This window comes from Mobula birostris, chromosome 6 (assembly GCF_030028105.1).
Source record: "Mobula birostris isolate sMobBir1 chromosome 6, sMobBir1.hap1, whole genome shotgun sequence".
NCBI classification, from domain to species: Eukaryota; Metazoa; Chordata; class Chondrichthyes; order Myliobatiformes; family Myliobatidae; genus Mobula; species Mobula birostris.
The window spans coordinates 1,726,803-1,747,486 of NC_092375.1; the positions used below are offsets into that span (position 1 = coordinate 1,726,803).

Genomic DNA, 20,684 nt, shown 5'->3' on the forward strand with positions numbered 1-20,684 from the left:
ACCCCCACTCTCCTACAGCAGTGTATTACGGGGAAGTTCAATCTACCCCCACTCTCCTACAGCAGTGTATTACGGGGAAGTTCAATCTACCCCAACTCTCCTACAGCAGTGTATTACGGGGAAGTTCAATCTAGCCCCACTCTCCTACAACAGTGTATTACGGGGAAGTTCAATCTAGCCCCACTCTCCTACAGCAGTGTATTACAGGGGGTGTTCAATCTAGCCCCACTCTCCTACAGCAGTGTATTACGGGGGTGTTCAATCTAGCCCCACTCTCCTACAGCAGTGTATTACGGGGGTGTTCAATCTACCCACACTCTCCTGCAGCAGTGTATTACGGGGGTGTTCAATCTAGCCCCACTCTCCTACAGCAGTGTACTACGGGGGTGTTCAATCTACCCCAACTCTCCTACAGCAGTGTATTACGGGGTGTTCAATCTACCCACACTCTCCTACAGCAGTGTATTACGGGGAAGTTCAATCTAGCCCCACTCTCCTACAGCAGTGTATTACAGGGGGTGTTCAATCTAGCCCTACTCTCCTACAGCAGTGTATTACGGGGAAGTTCAATCTAGCCCCACCCTCCTACAGCAGTGTATTACGGGGAAGTTCAATCTAGCCCCACTCTCCTACAGCAGTGTATTACAGGGGGTGTTCAATCTAGCCCCACTCTCCTGCAGCAGTGTATTACGGGGAAGTTCAATCTAGCCCCACTCTCCTACAGCAGTGTATTACGGGAAGTTCAATCTAGCCCCACTCTACTACAGCAGTGTATTACAGGGGGTGTTCAATCTAGCCCCACTCTCCTACAGCAGTGTATTACAGGGGGTGTTCAATCTAGCCCCACTCTCCTACAGCAGTGTATTACAGGGGGTGTTCAATCTAGCCCCACTCTCCTACAGCAGTGTATTACGTGGAAGTTCAATCTACCCCCACTCTCCTACAGCAGTGTATTACGGGGAAGTTCAATCTAGCCCCACTCTCCTACAGCAGTGTATTACGTGGAAGTTCAATCTAGCCCCACTCTCCTACAGCAGTGTATTACAGGGGGTGTTCAATCTAGCCCCACTCTCCTACAGCAGTGTATTACAGGGGGTGTTCAATCTAGCCCCACACTTTTTACAGGGAAAAAAGGATCAGTCATGATTGAACGGTGGAGCAGACTCGATGGGCCAAATGGCCTAATTCTGCTCCTATGTCTTGTGGTCTATGGTCTAAGACTGGCACTGACAAACTGTGCCTGAGGAACTGGTGTGAAATACACACGAGTGCTCTCACTGTCACTGTAACTTAGCAAATGCCACGTGCAGCAGTCCAGTCCAGGGGACACATGGCACACAAAGATGGCACTGACTTGTTCAGTATCAGGGAGAGGGACAGTCCTCTTGGGAAGCTGCGCAGACATGGTGGGATCTAAGGCACCTTCCACACCAACACTCTGTTCTATGTTCCACACGCACCGATAGACTTCAATCCTCTCCTCCAAAGGCTGAAGAGAAATTTTAATTTCCCTGTGCAATTTATAAATAGATAATTGCCTTGTTTATGAAAGGGTGAACAATTTCTTCAAGGCTCATGACTCCGTTCTCATAACGCTCAATTTGCAACAGTACGAACTGCTGGTCTATTTTAAGCACGGGAGAGCGCTGTGCATACAGAATCTGATACTCCCCAACAGACCAGCATGAATACTCACGACATGGAGGCAGAGGCCGGCAGTGTCACTGTGGCACTGACAACAGTCACTCACAGGACACGACCACAGGGTGACGCGTCACACCAGCATCCATGGCAGAACCTACCCTCTGACACTCCTCCCTCTGCATTCCAACACCCACTCCTCCACTTTCAGCCTGATTACAGTGTGCGTATGTGGAGATGAGGCCTATGACAGGACGGATCCCCTCTTCCCCCCCCCCCAGACACTGACTTACACAGTTCCCTTCCCCGACCCTTGAACCATACCAACCCTTTCTTCTGACCATGACACTTCACCCAAACTAACCCCTTCTCCAAACTCACCTCAAGCTCCTGCCCCTTCCCTTGACCCAAATCAACTCCTTTTCCTGACTCAGATTGGCCTGTGCACCTAACCCATACCAACCCTTTTGCCTCACCTTAAGAACGTAAGAACGTAAGAACATAAGAAATAGGAGCAGGAGTCGGCCGTCTGGCCTGTTGACCCTGCTCTGCCATTCAATAAGAACATGGCTGATCTGACCATGGACTCATCTCCACCTACCTGCCTTTTTCCCCATAATCCTTAATTCCCCTACTATGCCAAAATCTATCCAACCTTGTCTTAAATATATTTACTGCGGTATCAACCTGGTGAACCTCCTCTGCACCTCCTCCAAAGCCAGTATATCCTTCCTCAAGTAAGGAGACCAGAACTGCACGCAGTACTCCAGGTGCGGCCTCACCAGTATCCTGTACAGTTGCAGCATAACCTCCCTGCTCTTAAATTCAATCCCTCTAGCAATGAAGGCCAACGTCCCATTTGCGTTCTTGATAGCCTGCTGCACGTGTAAAGCAGCCTTGACCCACAGCTGTACCCTGCCCTCTGATTCAGCAGAAACACAGGGACTCACCTGGATCCATTTATCGGGAATGGCCATTGCCAAACGGAAGTCAAAACCTCCGCCCCCCTCTGTGACCGGCCGGCAGAGTGTGGGCATTCCTGACACATCCTGGAAAACATTTTCCCAATGTTAGTACTGCCTCCCAGGCTCCAGACGTCCACCTGCATTTACACAGTACCTGATACTGATCACGGGAACAGATAGAGTATGGTAAGGTTGAGGGTTGAGTTCAGGGCTGAATCTGTGAGCACTCTCCCCGTACTCCCCTAATGCTTTTTAAACCGAGAACTAACTGGACAGTAATATGATTGTTCCCCAGCACAGAAACATGCCCCCAGAAACACGGAATACAGTCGCTGGAAGCTGCAGCAACTCACAATATGCTGGAGGAGCTCTGGTTCAGGAGCACCTGCAGTGGGAAATGGACAGTCGATGTTCTAAGGACTGACCCTTAGCTCACCGTGATGATGCTGGCCAGAGAAAGCCAACCCATATCCCTCCCAGGTACCCACTTCCTACAGAGAAGCTCCTCATACCTGAAGGATTATGTGCTCATCCAGATTATTGGTGAAATATTGCGATAGGCTCCTATTCAAGCACCACCACAGAGAGGATTACAAACATACACTGGAAGAAGAAATCCTTCCTCTGATGCAATACAGCAAGCAACACTGGGCCCAAGCCCTGTCCTGTGGCCATCCCCACTGGGACCAAACCCTGAGCCACATCCCATGGCTATCGGAATCTGGTCCCGTCCTTCACTGGGCCCTGTCCCATAGCCACCCCCACTGGGACTAAACCCTCACTGAGCCACGTCCCGTGGTCATCGAAACCTGATCCTGTCCTTCACTGGGCCCTGTCCTGTGGCCATCCCCACTGGGACCAAACCCTGAGCCCTGTCCCATGGACATCGAAACCTGGACCCGTCCTGTGTCAGAGACACTCGACCCTACCACTCAGACATGTGTCTCTTGTCACCGGGCCTCATCCTGCCAATGTTATACATAGAAAACATACATAGAAAATAGGTGCAGGAGTAGGCCACTCGGCCCTTCGAGCCTGCACCGCCATTTATTATGATCATGGCTGATCATCCAACTCAGAACCCCGCCCCAGCCTTCCCTCCATACCCACTGACCCCCGTAGCCACAAGGGCCATATCTAACTCCCTCTTAAATATAGCCAATGAACTGGCCTCAACTGTTTCCTGTGGCAGAGAATTCCACAGATTCACCACTCTCTGTGTGAAGAAGTTTTTCTTAATCTCGGTCCTAAAAGGCTTCCCCTCTATCCTCAAACTGTGGCCCCTCGTTCTGCACTTCCCCAACATCGGGAACAATCTTCCTGCATCTAGCCTGTCCAATCCCTTTAGGATCTTATACGTTTCAATCAGATCTCCCCTCAATCTTCTAAATTCCAACGAGTACAAGCCCAGTTCATCCAGTCTTTCTTCATATGAAAGTCCTGCCATCCCAGGAATCAATCTGGTGAACCTTCTTTGTACTCCCTCTATGGCAAGGATGTCTTTCCTCAGATTAGGGGACCAAAACTGCACACAACACTCCAGGTGTGGTCTCACCAAGGCCTTGTACAACTGCAGTAGTACCTCCCTGCTCCTGTACTCGAATCCTCTCGCTATAAATGCCAGCATACCATTCGCCTTTTTCACCGCCTGCTGTACCTGCATGCCCACTTTCAATGACTGGTGTATAATGACACCCAGGTCTCGTTGCACCTCCCCTTTTCCTAATCGGCCACCATTCAGATAATAACCTGTTTTCCTATTCTTGCCACCAAAGTGGATAACTTCACATTTATCCACATTAAATTGCATCTGCCATGAATTTGCCCACTCACCCAACCTATCCAAGTCACCCTGTATCCTTTTAGCATCCTCCTCACAGCTAACACTGCCACCCAGCTTCGTGTCATCCGCAAACTTGGAGATGCTGCATTTAATTCCCTCATCCAAGTCATTAATATATATTGTAAACAACTGAGGTCCCAGCACTGAGCCTTGCGGTACCCCACTAGTCACCGCCTGCCATTCTGAAAAGGTCCCGTTTATTCCCACTCTTTGCTTCCTGTCTGCTAACCAACTCTCCACCCACACCAATACCTTACCCGCAATACCGTGTGCTTTAAGTTTGCACACTAATCTCCTGTGTGGGACCTTGTCAAAAGCCTTCTGAAAATCCAAATATACCACATCCACTGGTTCTCCCCTATCCACTCTACTAGTTACATCCTCAAAAAATTCTATGAGATTCGTTAGACATGATTTTCCTTTCACAAATCCATGCTGACTTTGTCCGATCATTTCACCGCTTTCCAAATGTGCTGTGTTGACACCAGGCCTCGTCCCATGGCCATAAGCAACTGGCCCACAATTCACTAAGCCCTGTCCTGCAGCCTTTGACACCAGGCACCACCCCACACTGGGTCCAGACACGCAGTTGTTGACACTGAGCCCTGTCCTGGCCAACACTACCGGGCCCTGCTCCTTGCTAGATGCCATCCCACTGACACTGGGCTTTGCCCCTCACTAAGGCCCATCGCATGGCTGTCGAAACTGGGCCCGACCCACACACCTTTGCACTGCCAGATTGAAGATCCCTCCACACCGTGTGATATGAGGTCCTGAACTGGAGTTTATCAGCACGTTTGCTGATGATATGAAGATTGGTGGAGGGGCAGGTCATGTTGAGGAAACAGGTAGGATGCAGAAGAACTTAGACAAATTTGGAGAATAGGAAAGAAAGTGGCAAATGAAATACAATGTTGGAAAGTGCATGGTCATACACTTTGGTAGTAGAAATAAATGTGCGGACTATTTTCTAAATGGGGAGAAAATCCAGGAATCTGAGATGCAGAGGGACTTGGGAGTCCTTGTGCAGAACACCCTGAAGGTTAACTTGCAGGTTGAGTTGGTGGTGAGGAAGGCAAATGCCATGTTAGCATTCATTTCAAGAGGTCTAAGATTGGAGGCATTGTGGACAGCGAGGAAGGCTTTCAAAGCTGCAGAGGGATCTGGACCAACTGGAAAAATGGGCCAGAAAATGGCAGATGGAATTTAATGCAGACAAGTGTGAGGTGTTGCATTTTGGAAGGACAAATCAAGGTGGGACACACACAGTAAATGGTAGGGCACTGAGGAGTGTGGAGGAACAAAGGGATCTGGGAGTTCAGATACATAATTCCCTGAAAATGGCGTCACAGGTAGACAGGGTTCTAAAGAAGGCTTTTGGCATCCTGGCATTCATAAATCAAAGTATTGAGTATAGGAGTTGGGATGTTATGAGGAGGTTGTATAAGACATTGGTGAGGCCAAATTTGGAGTATTGTGTGCAGTTCTGGTCACCTAACTATAGGAAGGATATCACTAAGATTGAAAGAGTGCAGAGAAGATTTACTAGAATTTTGCTGGCTCTTCAGGAGTTGAGTTACAGGGAAAGATTGAACAGGTTAGGACTTTATTCCTTGGAGCGTAGAAGAATGAGGGGAGACTTGATAGAGGTTTACAAAATTATGAGGGGTATAAACAGAGTAAATGTGAGTACGCTCTTTCCACTTAGATTAGGAGAGATAAATACGAGAGGACATGGCTTTAGGGTGAAAGGGGCACGGTTTAGAGGGAATATTAGGGGGAACTTCTTCACTCAGAGAGTGGCGGGAGTGTGGAACAAGCTGCCATCTGACGTGGTAAATGCAGGCTCACTCTTATGTTTTAAGAACAAATTGGATAGATACATGGACAGGAGAGGTCTGGAGGGTTCTGGACTGGGTGCAGGTCAATGGGACTAGCGGAATAATGTTTCGGCACAGACTAGAAGGGCTGAATGGCCTGTTTTCTGTGCTGTAGTGTTCTATGGTTCTAGGTCTAGAATACAAGAGCAAGGATGTGATGCTGAGGCTTTATAAGACACTGGCGAGACCTCACCTTGAGTACTGTGAACAGTTTTGGGCCCCTCATCTAGAAGAGATGTGCTGGTATTGGAGAGGGTCCAGAGGAGGTTCACAGGGATGATTCCAGGAATGAAAGGGTTATCATACGAGGAACGTTTGATGGCTCTGGGTCTGCACTCGCTGGAATTCAGAAGGATGAGGGGGATCTCATTGAAACCTTTTGATTGTTGAAAGGCCTTCACAGAGTAGATGTGGAAAGGATGTTTCCCATGGTGGGAGAGTCTAGGACAAGAGGACACAGCCTCAGGATAGCGAGGTGCCCTTTCAAAATGGAGGAGCAGAGAAATGTCTTTAGCCAAAGGGTGGTGAATTGTGGAACTTGTTGCCACATGCAGCTGTGGAGGCCAGGTTGTTGGGTGTATGTAAGGCAGAGATTGACAGGTTATTGATTGGACATGGCATCAAAGGTTATGGGGAGAAGGCCAGGAACTGGGGTAGAGGAGGCAGAAAAAAGGATCAGCCATGATTGAATGGTGGAGCAGACTCGATGGGCCAGAATGGCCTAATTCTGCTCCCATGCCTTATGGTCTTAAGGATTTCTGTGGGACCACACAATTCACTGATCGTACATAATCTCTCTGGGATCACCAGTCCTGATTATCATACAATTTATGTTTCAGTGCTTCTCTGGCCAGACCAGGAGTTATTGGTGAAGGATTACACTACATCCCCACCCAAATGCCTGCACGAAACTGGCATTGGTAGAGGGCGACTGTGTAAAATGAACTTCACTCTGTGTCTGACCTGGGAAGTGTGTGATGGGGCAGTGTAGATGGAGCTTCACTCAGTGTCTGACTGTGGGAGTGCGTGATGGGGCGTTGTGGAGAGAGCTTCAGTCTGTATCTGACCCCAGAAATGTGTGATGGGTGGTGTGGAGGGAGCTTCACGCTGTGTCTGACCCTGGGAATGTGCGATGGGACGGTGTGGAGGGAGATTCACTCTGTGTCTGACCCCGGGAGTGTGTGATGGGATGGTGTGGAGGGAGATTCACTCTGTGTCTGACCCTGGGAGTGTGCGATGGGACGGTGTGGAGGGAGATTCACTCTGTGTCTGACCCTGGGAGTGTATGATGGGACAGTGTGGAGGGAGATTCACTCTGTGTCTGACCCCGGGAGTGTCTGATGGGACACTTCATTCTGTATCTTATTTAAAAGCCAGTGCCTGAATTAATTCTCAAACACAACATTTATTCTGCGGAAGAAGAGACTTTGCAGAGCTGGTGATGACACAGAGGAGCGGACACAGAAGGGGACTGTTACCTCTGCAACGCTGACAAAGTCAGGGTAGAAGTTGTGTAACATGTAGTTCGACAGGGTCAGGTAGGCCAAGGCTTCCTCGTCAACTTGAAGACCAAAGTATTCACTGTATTCGCCAGAGAAACTGACAGCTGCAGACAGATGTGAGAGGCAGGTGTTTAGTCACTGTAACAGTGTCCAGCGCTGATCCACTAACATACAGCAGGCTGACACTGGAAAGGCCAAGCAGTGTTGCTAATCTGGTTGGAACGGTTGCGCAGTGGTTACACAAGGCTTTACACTAATTAATTCCTGCCGCTGCCTGTCAGGAGTCTGTACGCTCGCCCCGTGACAGCGTGGGTGTCCCCCACAGTCCACAGGTGTACCAGTTGGTGGGATAATTGGGCATTGTAAATTGTCCTGTCATTAGGCGAGGATTACATTGGGCTATTATTGGGTGGCACGGCGCGAAGGGTCAATAAAGATTATGGCGATAAATAGATCAGTTGCTTACCAATGCCATGGTGGTGGTACAACATGGAAGTCACCCCGTCGAATCGGAACCCATCAAAACCGTACTCCTCGACCCACCAGCGGAGGTTGGAGAGCAGGAACCGCAGAACCTCCCAGCTGAGAAGGAAGCAGCAACTTAAAATTAACAACAGCTGAGGCAACAAAGCATATGGTGGACAGAGGACCAGAGGACACAGGGGACCAGTGTACAGGAGACCGGTGGACACATGGGATCAGCGGACAGGGGACAGGGAACCAGTGCACAGAGGACTGGTGGACGGGCGGCCGGTGGACAAGGGGCTGGTGGACAAGGGACTGGTGGACACAAGTGACCGGTGGACAAGTGACTGGTGGACAAGTGACCGGTGGACAAGGGACCGGTGGACAAGTGACCTGTGGACAGAGGACTGGTGGACAGAGGACCGGTGGACACAAGTGACCTGTAGACAAGTGACCGGTGGACAGAGGACTGGTGGACAAGTGACCTGTGGACAGAGGACCGGTGGACAGAGGACCTGTGGACAAGTGACCGGTGGACACAAGTGACTGGTGGACAAGTGACCTGTGGACAAGGGACCGGTGGACAAGTGACCGGTGGACAAGTGACCCGTGGACAAGGGACCGGTGGACAGAGGACCGGTGGACAGAGGACCCATGGACAGAGGACTGGTGGACAAGTGACCGGTGGATAGAGGACCGGTGGACAGAGGACCCATGGACAGAGGACCGGTGGACAGAGAACCCATGGACAAGGGACCGGTGGACAGAGGACCGGAGGACAAGTGACCGGTGGACAGAGGACCCATGGACAGAGGACCAGTGGACAGAGGACCCATGGACAGAGGACCGGTGGACGAGTGACCGGCAGACAGAGGATCGGTGGACAAGTGACCGGCGGACAGAGGACCCATGGACAGAGGACCGGTGGACAGAGGACCCATGGACAAGGGACTGGTGGACAAGTGACCGGTGGACAGAGGACCTGTGGACAGAGGACTGGTGGACAGAGGACCTGCGGACAAGTGACCGGTGGATGGGGGACTGGTCGACAGAGGACCGGTGGACACAAGTGACCGGTGGACAAGGGACTGGTGGACAGAGGACTGGTGGACACAAGTGACCAGTGGACAAGGGACTGGTGGATGGGGGAACTGGTGGACAGACAACCCGTGGACAAGTAACCAGTGGACAGAGGACCGGTAGGCAGGGGACCGGTGGACAAGTGACCGGTGGGTGGAGGACCGGTGAACAGAAGGGTCTGGTAGACAGGGGATTGGCGGACAAAAGACAGGCAGACAGGGGACTGGTGTACTGGAGACTGGCGGACAGGGGCCAGTGGACACGGGACTGATGGACACAGGGATTGGAGGACAGGGAGCCGGTGGACACAGAAGGCATCAAACTAAGGTATTAAACTAAAAGCTCATGCATATACAGTCGTCAGGAGTAATGGGTAACTGGAAGATTGGGAAAACTTTAAAAAGCAACAAAGAAGCACTAAGCGAGCAATAAAGAAAGGGATAATAGATTATGAAAATAAACTAGCACAAAATATAGAAACAGATAGTAAAAGTTTTTATAATTACATAAAGTGGAAAAGGGTGGTTAAAGTGAATGTAAATCCCTTGGAGGACAAGAAGGGGGAATTGATATTGGGTAATGAGGAAATGGCAGAGGCTTTGAATGACTATTTTGTGTCGGTCTTCATGGTGGAGAACACATCTAACATGCCAAGGAGAGATGTTATGGATGTGAGGACCTCGATACAATAGCTATCACTAAAGAGGTAGTGCTGAGCAAACTTGTGGGCCTGTAGATAAGTCCCCTGGTCCCAATGGGATGCATCCCAGGGTTCTGAAAGAAATGGCAGAAGTTATAGTGGAGGCTTTGGAGATAATTTACCAAAATTCTATAGATTCTGGGCAGGTCCTGGTGGAGTGGAAGATGGCAAATGTCATGCCACTTGTCAAAAAAGGATGTACCCAAAAGGCAGGTAACTCTAGGCCAGTCAGTTTAACATCTGTAGTTGGGAAAATACGTCAGGCTATCATTAAAGAAGAAATAACGAGGCATCTGGAAAGAAATGGATCCATCAGGCAGACACAGCATGGATTCTGCAAAGGCAGGTCCTGTTTGACAAACTTACCGGACTTCTTTAAGGATATAATGAGCGCAGTGGATAGAGGGGAGCAGATGGACATTATTTACTTTGTAATGTCCTGGTTCATATTTTTACTGTTAAGCTGGGTATGTATTTCATTTTGTGCTGTTCTGTGAGAGCTGCTTGTTTGAGGCTTATGTTTGAGTTACAGTTGAAGATAAGAGATGAGGAGAATATCTGCCATCCGATTAGGATGGTCGGATTAAGGGGAGATTTCTCTGGTAAGGGACACTAAGGTTGGGCTTGGGGCTTTAGTTAGAGGGAGATGAAGAGGGAAGACGCCGGAGAGATGAGGTCGTAGGATTCGACCATGATTCGACAAAGCCCGGGGTGAGATTGGTTGAGGATCAGTGACTTGGGGAAACTGGGAGCTTCAACTTGTGCACATTGGACTGTTTCATTAAAATGGGCCCTTTTCTTTTTTTTTGTTTTTTTCTTCACTAACCCTTTAATCAAATTCAGAATTATAAAGATAAATATTTATATCGTGTACTGTCTGTTATTTTGTGGCACTAATTTGTAACAGGGTAGCGAATTACACAGCATCCACACAAACAGAGGGTTTGTGGTGGGCTCGCACCTCAATCTCACGTTTGGTGGGGCTGGAGGTGGTCTTGCCTGGACTTACGCAGCTCAGGAGACCAGGGTGTTTTCCTTGAATTTCCAGAAGACGTTTGATAAGGTGCTGCATAATAGACTTATCCAGAAGGTAAGGATGCATAGAGTTGGGGGTGATGTATTAGCATGGAATCAGGCTATCAAGAAGGCAAATGGAATATTGGCCTTCATTGCTAGAGGGATTGAATTTAAGAGCAGGGGGGTTATGCTGCAACTGTACAGGATACTGGTGAGGCCGTGCCTGGAGTACTGCGTGCAGTTCTGGTCTCCATACTTGAGGAAGGAAATACTGGCTTTGGAGGCAGTGCAGAGGAGGTTCACCAGGTTGATTCCAGAGATGAGGGGCTTAAATTAGGAGGGGAGATTGAGTCGCCTGTGACTGTACTCGCTGGAATTCAGAAGTATGAGAGGAGATCTTATCGAAATATATAAAATTATGAAAGGGATAGATAAGATAGAGGCAGGAAAGTTATTTCCGCTGATAGGTAAGACTAGAACTAGGGGACATAACCTCAAGATCCGGGGGAGTAGATTTAGAACAGAGATGCGGAGGAACTGCTTTTCCCAGAAAGTGGTGAATCTGTGGAATTTTCTGTCCAATGAAGCAGTGGAGGCTACCTCAGTAAATATATTTAAGACAAGGTTGGACCAATTTTTGCTTACTAGGGGAATTAAAGGTTATGGCAGGTAGGTGGAGATGAGTTGATGACCAGATCAGCCAAGATCCTATTGAATGGTGGGGCAGGGTCGATGGGCCAGATGGCCGACTCCTGCTTCTATTTCTTATGTTCTCTTGTTCACAGTGGTCCGGTGCCAGTGGGCTGGTGGACCAGGGACCAGTGGACACAGAGGTCGGGTGTATGGGGGACCAGTTGGCACAGGGGTCTAGTAGACAGGGGACTGGTGGACACAGGGATCTGTTCACACATTTGTCTCCTCTTGTACAGAATCAGAATCACTGAAAGATCATGAAATTTGTTTATTTTTGCAGCAGTACAGTGCAAAATATAAAATAAACTATAAATAACAATAAGCAATATGTACTCAGAGTACGTAAATAGAGCAAAAAGATAGAAAAAGTAGTGAGGTAGTGGTAGTGGGGAGGAACCTGTCCCTGAAACATGGAATGTGTGACTTCAGGCTCGTGTTCCTCGTGTTCCCCGTTGTTGATAAAAGCAACGAGAGGAGGGTTTGTCCTGAGTAACTGGGGTCCTTAGTGATGGACGCTGCCCTTCTGAGGCAACGCCTTTCGAAGGTGTCCTGGGTGCTGGGTGCTGGGGAGCTGAGTGCCCACGATGGAGCTGGGCGAGTTTGCAACTACTTTTTCTGATCCTGTGCTGTGGCCCCTCCATATCAGACAGTGATACAACCAGTTAGAATGCTCTCTATGGTACATCTTCAGAAATTTTTGAGTGTCAGTGTCATATCAAGCAAATTTCCTCAACCATCTTATGAAATGTAGCTGCTGGTGAGCCTTTTTCATATTGCATCAATACGTTAGGCCCAGGATAGGTCTTCAAAGACACTGACACGCAGGAACTAGAAACTGTTCACCCTTTCCACTGACCCCTCGACGAAGGCTGGTGTGTGTTCCCCTTCTTGAAGTCCACAATCAATTCCTTGGCCTACTGATGTTAAGAGCAAGGTTATTGTTGCAACATCACTCGACCAGGTGTCCTACCTCACTCCTGTACAGCTCCTCGTCTCCTTGTCACTCACTGATCTTCACCAGTTCCCACACCTGCTATGTTGCAGATGTCCCCCCCTGCGGTGTACCCCTACATAGGGCAACAGTGCACCCCATCCCTGGCCCGTCACTGATGGAAGTTTCCCGTGTCCATCCAGCTCTTCTTCAAGCACGTCTGTCCTCCCCCCTCCACCCCACCCACGGTGGCTTCCATATTCACATTCCTCCAGATAAAGAATACATCTCTCTCGGACACATTCAAACTGGTTATTACAAAGATGCGAGGCACCTTTAATACGTCCACTAGCTCCCATGCTGCAGAGATACAAGATCCTCTCCTACCAGATGCACCGTATGTGATTAAGAAAGCATATGGTGCAGTGGCCTTCATCAATCATGGGATTGAGTTTAGGAGTGGAGAGGTAATGTTGCAGCTATATAGGACCCCAGTCAGACCCCACTTGGAGTACTGTGCTCAGTTCTGGTTGCCTCACTACAGGAAGGATGTGGAAACCATAGAAAGGGTGCAGAGGACATTTACAAGGATGTTGCCTGGATTGGGGAGCATGCCTTATGAGAATAGGTTGAGTGAACTTGGCCTTTTCTCCTTGGAGTGACAGAGGATGAGAGGTGACCTGATAGAGGTGTATAAGATGATGAGAGGCATTGATCGTGTGGATAGTCAGAGGCTTTTTCCCAGTGCTGAAATGGCTAGCATGAGAGGCCATAGTTTTAAGGTGCTTGGAAGTAGGTTCAGAGGAGATGTCAGGGGTAAGTTTTTTACGCAGAGAGTGGTGAGTGTGTGGAATGGGCTGATGGTGACGGTAGTGGAGGCGGATACGATAGGGTCTTTTTAAGAGACTCCTGGACAGGTACATGGAGCTCAGAAAAATAGAGGGCAATGGGTAACCCTAGGTAATTTTTAAGATAAGGACATGTTCCGCACAGCTTTGTGGGCCGAAGGGCCTGTATTGTGCTGTAGGTTTTCTATGTTTCTATCTATGTAACCCTCATCCTGGGCACCCAATGTTCCTGAACAACACACTCAAGTCCAGCTGTGAAACTACTAACATTGCACACAAGCTCTAACTGGTAACTCTAAATTGTAAAAAGGCCAGGAAGCAGCCAGAGTGAAAATGTTTCACTGGGAGATAGCTGAGGTGGCCCAGAGCAACGCTGGCCTAAATTCCAATGGATTGGGGTTGGGGTTGGGCAGAGGCCGAAGTCATTGCCGGAAGAGGGAGGTAAGACAGGAGAACGAGCAGAGGGGAGCAGGTCACCATCGGAGGGGCAGAAACCAAGAGCAGATCAAGGATCAGAAGCTGTGCACAATCAGATGGGAGGTAATGAGGGAGGAGTGAACAGTGGGATGAGAAGAAAGGGTGAAGGCCAGCAGAGAAAGAGAAAGCTACACATCACAGGGAAAGTCACAGATCAGCTGGTCAAACAGGAGAGCGAGCAGAGATGGGGAGAGGGTGGACGGAGAGGGGATGGAGGGAGAGGGTAGTGAGGGGGAGGAGAGAGGATAGAGGGAAGGTTTGGAAGGAGAGGGGGTAGAGGGAGAGGGTGAGGTGGGAGGCGAGAGGGTGGAAGGAATGGAGGAAGGGCAGAGGGGAGACGGTGGAGGGAAAGGGAAGGAAGGTGGATGGGGAGGGGTGGAGGGGAGGTTGGAAGGAGTACAGTGACTGGGAGAGGGTGGATTGATTGCTGGGAGCTGGATCCACTGGGATTGATCTGGGTTGCTGAGGAATGGAAGGAAACTGAAAACGTCCTGGCCATGACTTCTCAGCCTTCCTTCACCAACCTGAGGATATCTCTGGCTGTCTTCCCACAGATGCTGCCTGACCTCCTGGGCTTTTCCACCATGTTGTTAGTTCAGATTTCCAACACTTGCAGTTTTTTATTTCCCAATTTACAAACATAATCTTACGTCGACGCGGAAGCAGGTCAGGTGCCATGTCCTGACCTACAGTATGTGTGAGCATCATGCACAGAGCTTCCTCGATACATCCGTCTCACTGACTTCACCAGAGGAATGTGTGAGTGAGATGGTCACCCTGTGATAACAGCCCACACACTGAGATCTGTTCACCAAAGACAAATATATCTCTCACCTCGGTGTTTTCTAATTCTCTGTGCACTAAAGCCTTATACGGTGAACATTGCATCAGACAGCAGGTAACTTGCACCGTCCCTTCCATTTTTCCTAAGTTAAGTATCTGCCAACGCAAACACTTTGAATTACTTCATTGGTGTTGACTGAAACTTGTTAACTTTCTGCACATCCCACATGCAGCTTGAGTTTAATCAACGTTCTCCCATTCATCAGTTGGATCCAACTAAAAATAATCCAAGCCCCAGGTGTGAAAATTCTCAGACACAAAATGAGCTGAGAGTCTCAACCCAATTACAGAAATCTGCAGATTCACAGCAAGCTCTGCACACAATTAGGCACAAACTTGTCGCTGCATTCAGCCGCAGCTTACATGTCTGTGTCCGCAGAAAGGAGGGAGACCAGGGCCTTTAGTCCTCCATGTGTTTACAGCTGGTCAAATGAAGCATTTCCTTGCTCAGGAACAAACGTGAACAGAACCCACTGGAGAACAGCAGGATAATCAGTTTCCCAAGGCAGACAGTGATTTTCTAAAGGCTCACAGTGAGTCCTCCACTCTGGTAATCTGCCTTTATAAAGCCACCTGTTTCTGAACCACTTTAGCACAGTACAGGCCCTTTGGCCAATGTTGTGCTGACCCTTTAATCTACTCGTAAGGCCAGATTTGGGAACAGTTTCTTTCCAACTGTGATAAGACTGCTGAATGGATCTTGACCTGGATCTGGGCTGTACCTGCCAAATATCCGGACCTGCTTCTCGGTTTTTTTTTGCACTACCTTACTTTCCATTTTTCTATTTTCTATTTATGATTTATAATTTAAATTTTTAATATTTACTAATTTTTACTATTTTTAATATTTAATATTTGCAATCCAGGGAGTGGGAAGCGCAGAATCAAATATTGCTGTGATGATTGTAGGTTCTAGTATCAATTGTTTGGCAACAATAAACTATAAAGTATAAAGTACTCTAAAGTCAATCTAGCCCTTTCCTCCTGCATAGCCCTCCATTTTCAGTTCTGACGAAGGGTTCCGGCCCGAAACATCGACTGATCGTTTCCACGGATGCTGCCCGACCTGCTGAGTTCCTCCAGCGTGTTGTGAGTGTTGCCTCCATTTTCAACCCTCCATGTGCATATCTAAAAGTCTCTGAAATATCCTTACCTGCCTCTACCAGCTCCCCTGGCAGGACATCCCACCTTGGGAAAAAGGTCTCTGGATCTTTGCCTCTGAGCATCTTGTAAACCTCCCATCCTCCTTTGTTCCAAAGAGAAAAGCCCTTGCTCACTCAGCCTGTCCCCATAGAGTCATAAACATAGAAAAGTACAGCATGGAAACAGGCCCCTGCCCATCTCGCCCATTCTGAAACCATTTAAATGCCCACTCACATCCACCTGCACCAGGACACTAGCAGTGTGCCAGAGGTCCGTGAGTGTCAGGGAGCAGGAGTGAGTACCATTGTAGTACAAAGGAAAAGGAGCTCAGCATAGTGAAAGGTCTGAAGGTGGATCAGTCACCTGGGCCAGACAGACTACATCCCAGAGTCCTGACATAAGTTGCTGAAGAGATAATAGATGCATTGGTCATGATCTTTCAAGACCAATGTCACTCCACTCTTTATGAAGGGAGGGACACAAAAGAAAGGAAACTATAGGCCAGCTAGCCTAACTTCAGTGGTTGGGAAAGTGTTGGAGTCTATTAATAAGGATGAGGTTTCAGGGTACTTGGAGACTAATGATAAAATAAATCAAAGTCAGCACGGTTTCTTTGAAGGGAAATCTTGCCTGACAAATCTGTTAAGAATTCTTCGAGGAAGTAACAAACAGGGTGGACAAAGGAGAGGCAGTGGACGTCATTTACTTGGATTTTCAGAAGGGATTTGATAAGGTGCCACACATGAAGCTGCTGAACAAGATAAATTCCTATGGTGTTACAGGAAAAATACTGGCATGGATAGAGGAATGGCTGACAGGCAGGAGACAGTGAGTGGGAATAAAAAGGACATTTTCTGGTTGGCTGCCGGTGACTAGTGGTGTTCCTCAGGGGTCAGTATTGGGACCACTACTTTTCACATTGATTTGGATAATGGAATTGATGGTTTTGTGGCAAAGTTGTGGATGATACGAAGATAGGTGGAGGGGTAGGTAATGCTGAGGAAGCAATGTGATTGCAGCAGGACTTAGACAGATCGGAAGAATGGGCAAAAAAGTGGCAGATGGAATACAGTGATGCGAAATGTACAATAATGCATTTTAGGAAAAGGAACAATACTGCGGACTATTACCTAAATGCAGAGAAGGTTCAAATATCAGAAGTGCAGAGGGACTTCACATTGTCTGCTAGAGCAACCTCATGCCCTCTTTATGATCTCCTAATTTCTTTAAGTTCTCTTGCATCTCTTACACTTACTTCATAAGCACCTCACCTGCCTGGGCCTGCTGTGCACCTCTTTTTTTCCCTTAACCAGGGCCTCAATATCTCTTGAAAACCAAGGCTCCCAATACTTGTTATCTTTACCTTTTATTCTGACAACACATACAAGCTTTGTACTCTCAAAATTTTGCTTCTGAAGGCCTCCCACTTACCCTGTACACCTTTGCCAAAAAACAGCCTGTTTCAGTCCTCATTTGCCAGATCATTTCTGATACCATCAAAATTGGCCTTTCACCAACTTAGAATCTCACCCGTAGAACAGGCCTATCATTTTGCATATTTACTTTGAAACTAATGGCATTGTGGTCACTAATGGCAAAGTGTTCCCCTACACAAACGCCTGTCGTCTGTCCTGTCTCATTCTCTGAGAGCAGATCCAGTACTGCACGCTCTCTCATTGGGACTTCCATGTACTGATGAAGGTCCTCTCCCTGAAACGTGAACTGTTTACTCTTTTCCATAGATGCTGCCTGGCCTGCTGAGTTCCTCCAGCATTTTGTATGTGTTGCAAAAAACCTTCCCGAACACATTTGACAAAGTTTATCCCAACTGGTCCTTTTAAAATATGAGATTCTCAGTCAATATGTGGACACTTAAATTATACAGCACAAATCTTGCCCTTTCATCTGTTTTCTTCCCACCTTTCAGATACGCAAGTGATGTACCCATTCTTCCAATCTCGTGCATTGTGCTCACACTGCGCTGCACTCGACACTGGAAATCCCATTGTGTACACTGACACAGCAGACAGGCTGGGTGACCACTTTGTGAAGCACCCATGTTCAGTCCACAGGAGTGATCCTGACTCCCTGCACCCTTAAATCAGCATCCCACTTTTGTACCCATCAAGTTTGCTCCGCCATTCCATCATGACTGATTTATTATCCCTCTCAACCCTGTTCTGCATTTTCCCTCTTCCTGTAATTTTGACAGCCTGACTAATCAAGAACCTATCAATTTAATGACTGAGCCTCCACAGCTGCTGTGGCAATGAATTCCACAGATTCGCCACCATCTTCCTGGCTAAAAAAAAATTCTTCCATATCTCTGTTCCAAATGGTTATCCCTCTATTCTGGAAGCTATGCCTTCTGGTCCTAGACTCTGCCAATACTTTATACTTTATTGTCGCCAGACAACTGATACCAGAACGTACAATCATCACAATGATATTTGATTCTGCGCTTCCCGCTCCCTGGAAACATCCTCTAAACGTCCACTCTATCTTGGCCTTTCAATATTCAAAAGGCTTCAATCCCCCTCCCCTATTAGCCTCATTCTTCTAACTCCAGCAAGTACAAGCCCAAAGACATCAAATGCTCCTTGTACGTTAACCCTTTCATCCTCTGAATCATTCTCATGAATCTCCTCTGAACCCTCTCAGTGCCAGCACATTGTTTCGTAGATAAGGGGCCTTAAACTGCTCACAATACTCCAAGTGCAGTCTGACCAGTGCCTCATAAAGCCTCAGCTTTACATCCTTGCTCTTACATTCTAGTGCTCTCAAAATGAATGCCAATCAATCCCTGCCCTGAATGGCCACTGAGATACTTGAAAGGCAGGTCATAAACATGAGATTCTGCAGATGCTGAAAATCCACAGTTACACACACAAAAAGCTGGAGGAATTCAGCAGGTTAGGCAGCATCTATTAAATAAATAAAAAGATGAAGGGTCTTGGCCTGAAATGTTGGCTGCTTATTCCTCTCCTTAGGTGCTGCCTGACCTGCTGAGTTCCTCCAACATTTTGTGTGTTTTGCTCAAAGGAGGTGAAATGTAGGGGTTAAGTGTAGGGAGCTATGATGTTGTTGCCGTTACAGAGACTTGGATGGTGCAGGGGCAGGAATGGCTACTTCATTGCCAGGCTTTAGATGTTTCAGAAAGGACAGGGAGGGATGCAAAAGAGGTGGGGGCATGGCACTGTTGATCAGAGATAGTGTCATGGCTGCAGAAAAGGAGGAAGACATGGAGGGATTGTCTACGGAGACTCTGTGGGTGGAAGTTAGGAATAGGAAGGGGTCAATAACTCTACTGGGTGTTTTTTATAGACCACCCAACAGTAACAGGGCCATTGAGGAGCAGATAGGGAGGCAGATTCTGGAAAGGAGTAATAATAACAGGGTTGTTGTGGTGGGAGATTTTAATTTCCCAAATATTGACTGGCATTTCCCTAGACTGAGGGGTTTAGATGGGGTGGAGTTTGTAAGGTGTGTTCAGGAAGGTTTCTTGACACAATATGTACAGGCTGTACTTGATCTGGTATTGGGAAATGAACCTGGCCAGGTGTCAGATCTCTCAGTGGGAGAGCATTTTGGAGATAGTGACCACAATTCTATCTCCTTACCATAGCATTGGAGAGAGATAGGAACAGACAAGTTAGAGATATGTTTAATTAGAGTAAGGGGAAATATGAGGCTATCAGGCAGGAACTTCGAAGCATAAATTGGAAACAGATGTTCTCAGGGAAACTTACGGAAGAACTGTAGCAAATGTTCAGGGGATATTTGTGTGGGGTTCTGCATAGATACGTTCCAATGAGACAGGGAAAGGACAGTAGGGTATCGGAACTGTGGTGCACAAAGACTGTTGTAAATCGAGTCAAGAAGAAAAGAAGAGCTTACTAAAGTTCAAAAAACTAGGTAATGATAGAGATCTAGAAGGTTACAAGGCTAGCAGGAAGGAGCTTAAGAAAGAAATTAGGAGAGCCAGAAGGGGCCATAAGAAAGTGCTGGCAGACAGGATTAAGGAAAACCCCAAGGCATTCTACAAGTATGTTAAGAGCAAGAGGATAAGGTGTGAGAGAATAGGACCAATCAAGTGTGACAGTGGAAAAGTGTGTATGGAACCGGAGGAGGTAGCAGAGGTACTTAATGAATACTTTGCTTCAGTATTCACTACGGAAAAGGATCTTGGCGGTTGTAGGGATGACTTGCAGTGGACTGAAAAGCTTGAGCATGTAGATATTAAGGAAGAGGATGTGCTGGAGCTTTTGGAAAGCATCAAGTTCGATAAATCACTGGGACCGGACAGGATGTACCCCAGGCTACTGTGGGATGCGAGGGAGAAGATTGCTGAGCCTCTGGTGATGATCTTTGCATCATCAATGAGGACGGGAGAGGTTCCGGAGGATTGGAGGGTTGCGGATGTTGTTCCCTTATTCAAGAAAGGGAGTAGGGATAGCCCAGGATATTAAAGATCAGTGAGTCTTACTTTAGTGGTTGGTAAGTTGATGGAGAAGATCCTGAGAGGCAGGATTTATGAACATTTGGAGAGGCATAATATGATTAGGAATAGTCAGCATGGTTTTGCGAAAGGCAGGTTGTGTGTCACGAGTCTGACTGAATTTTTCTGAGGATGTGACTAAAAACGTTGATGAAGGT

General features: G+C 47.8%; 1 protein-coding gene across 5 annotated transcripts in view; it reads right to left on the bottom strand.

The window, feature by feature from the left end:
- The window catches only part of gbe1b (glucan (1,4-alpha-), branching enzyme 1b), a 523,715-nt gene that overhangs the window by 89,977 nt on the left and 413,054 nt on the right, over positions 1-20,684 (bottom strand). For all 5 annotated transcript variants that reach the window (XM_072259817.1, XM_072259815.1, XM_072259814.1 and 2 more), the window contains 3 exons: positions 8,298-8,413; positions 7,808-7,935; positions 2,592-2,690 (listed from right to left, as the gene is read on the bottom strand). In XM_072259817.1, the coding sequence (XP_072115918.1) occupies positions 2,592-2,690; positions 7,808-7,935; positions 8,298-8,413 (343 nt within the window). The remainder of the gene's footprint in view (positions 1-2,591; positions 2,691-7,807; positions 7,936-8,297; positions 8,414-20,684) is intronic.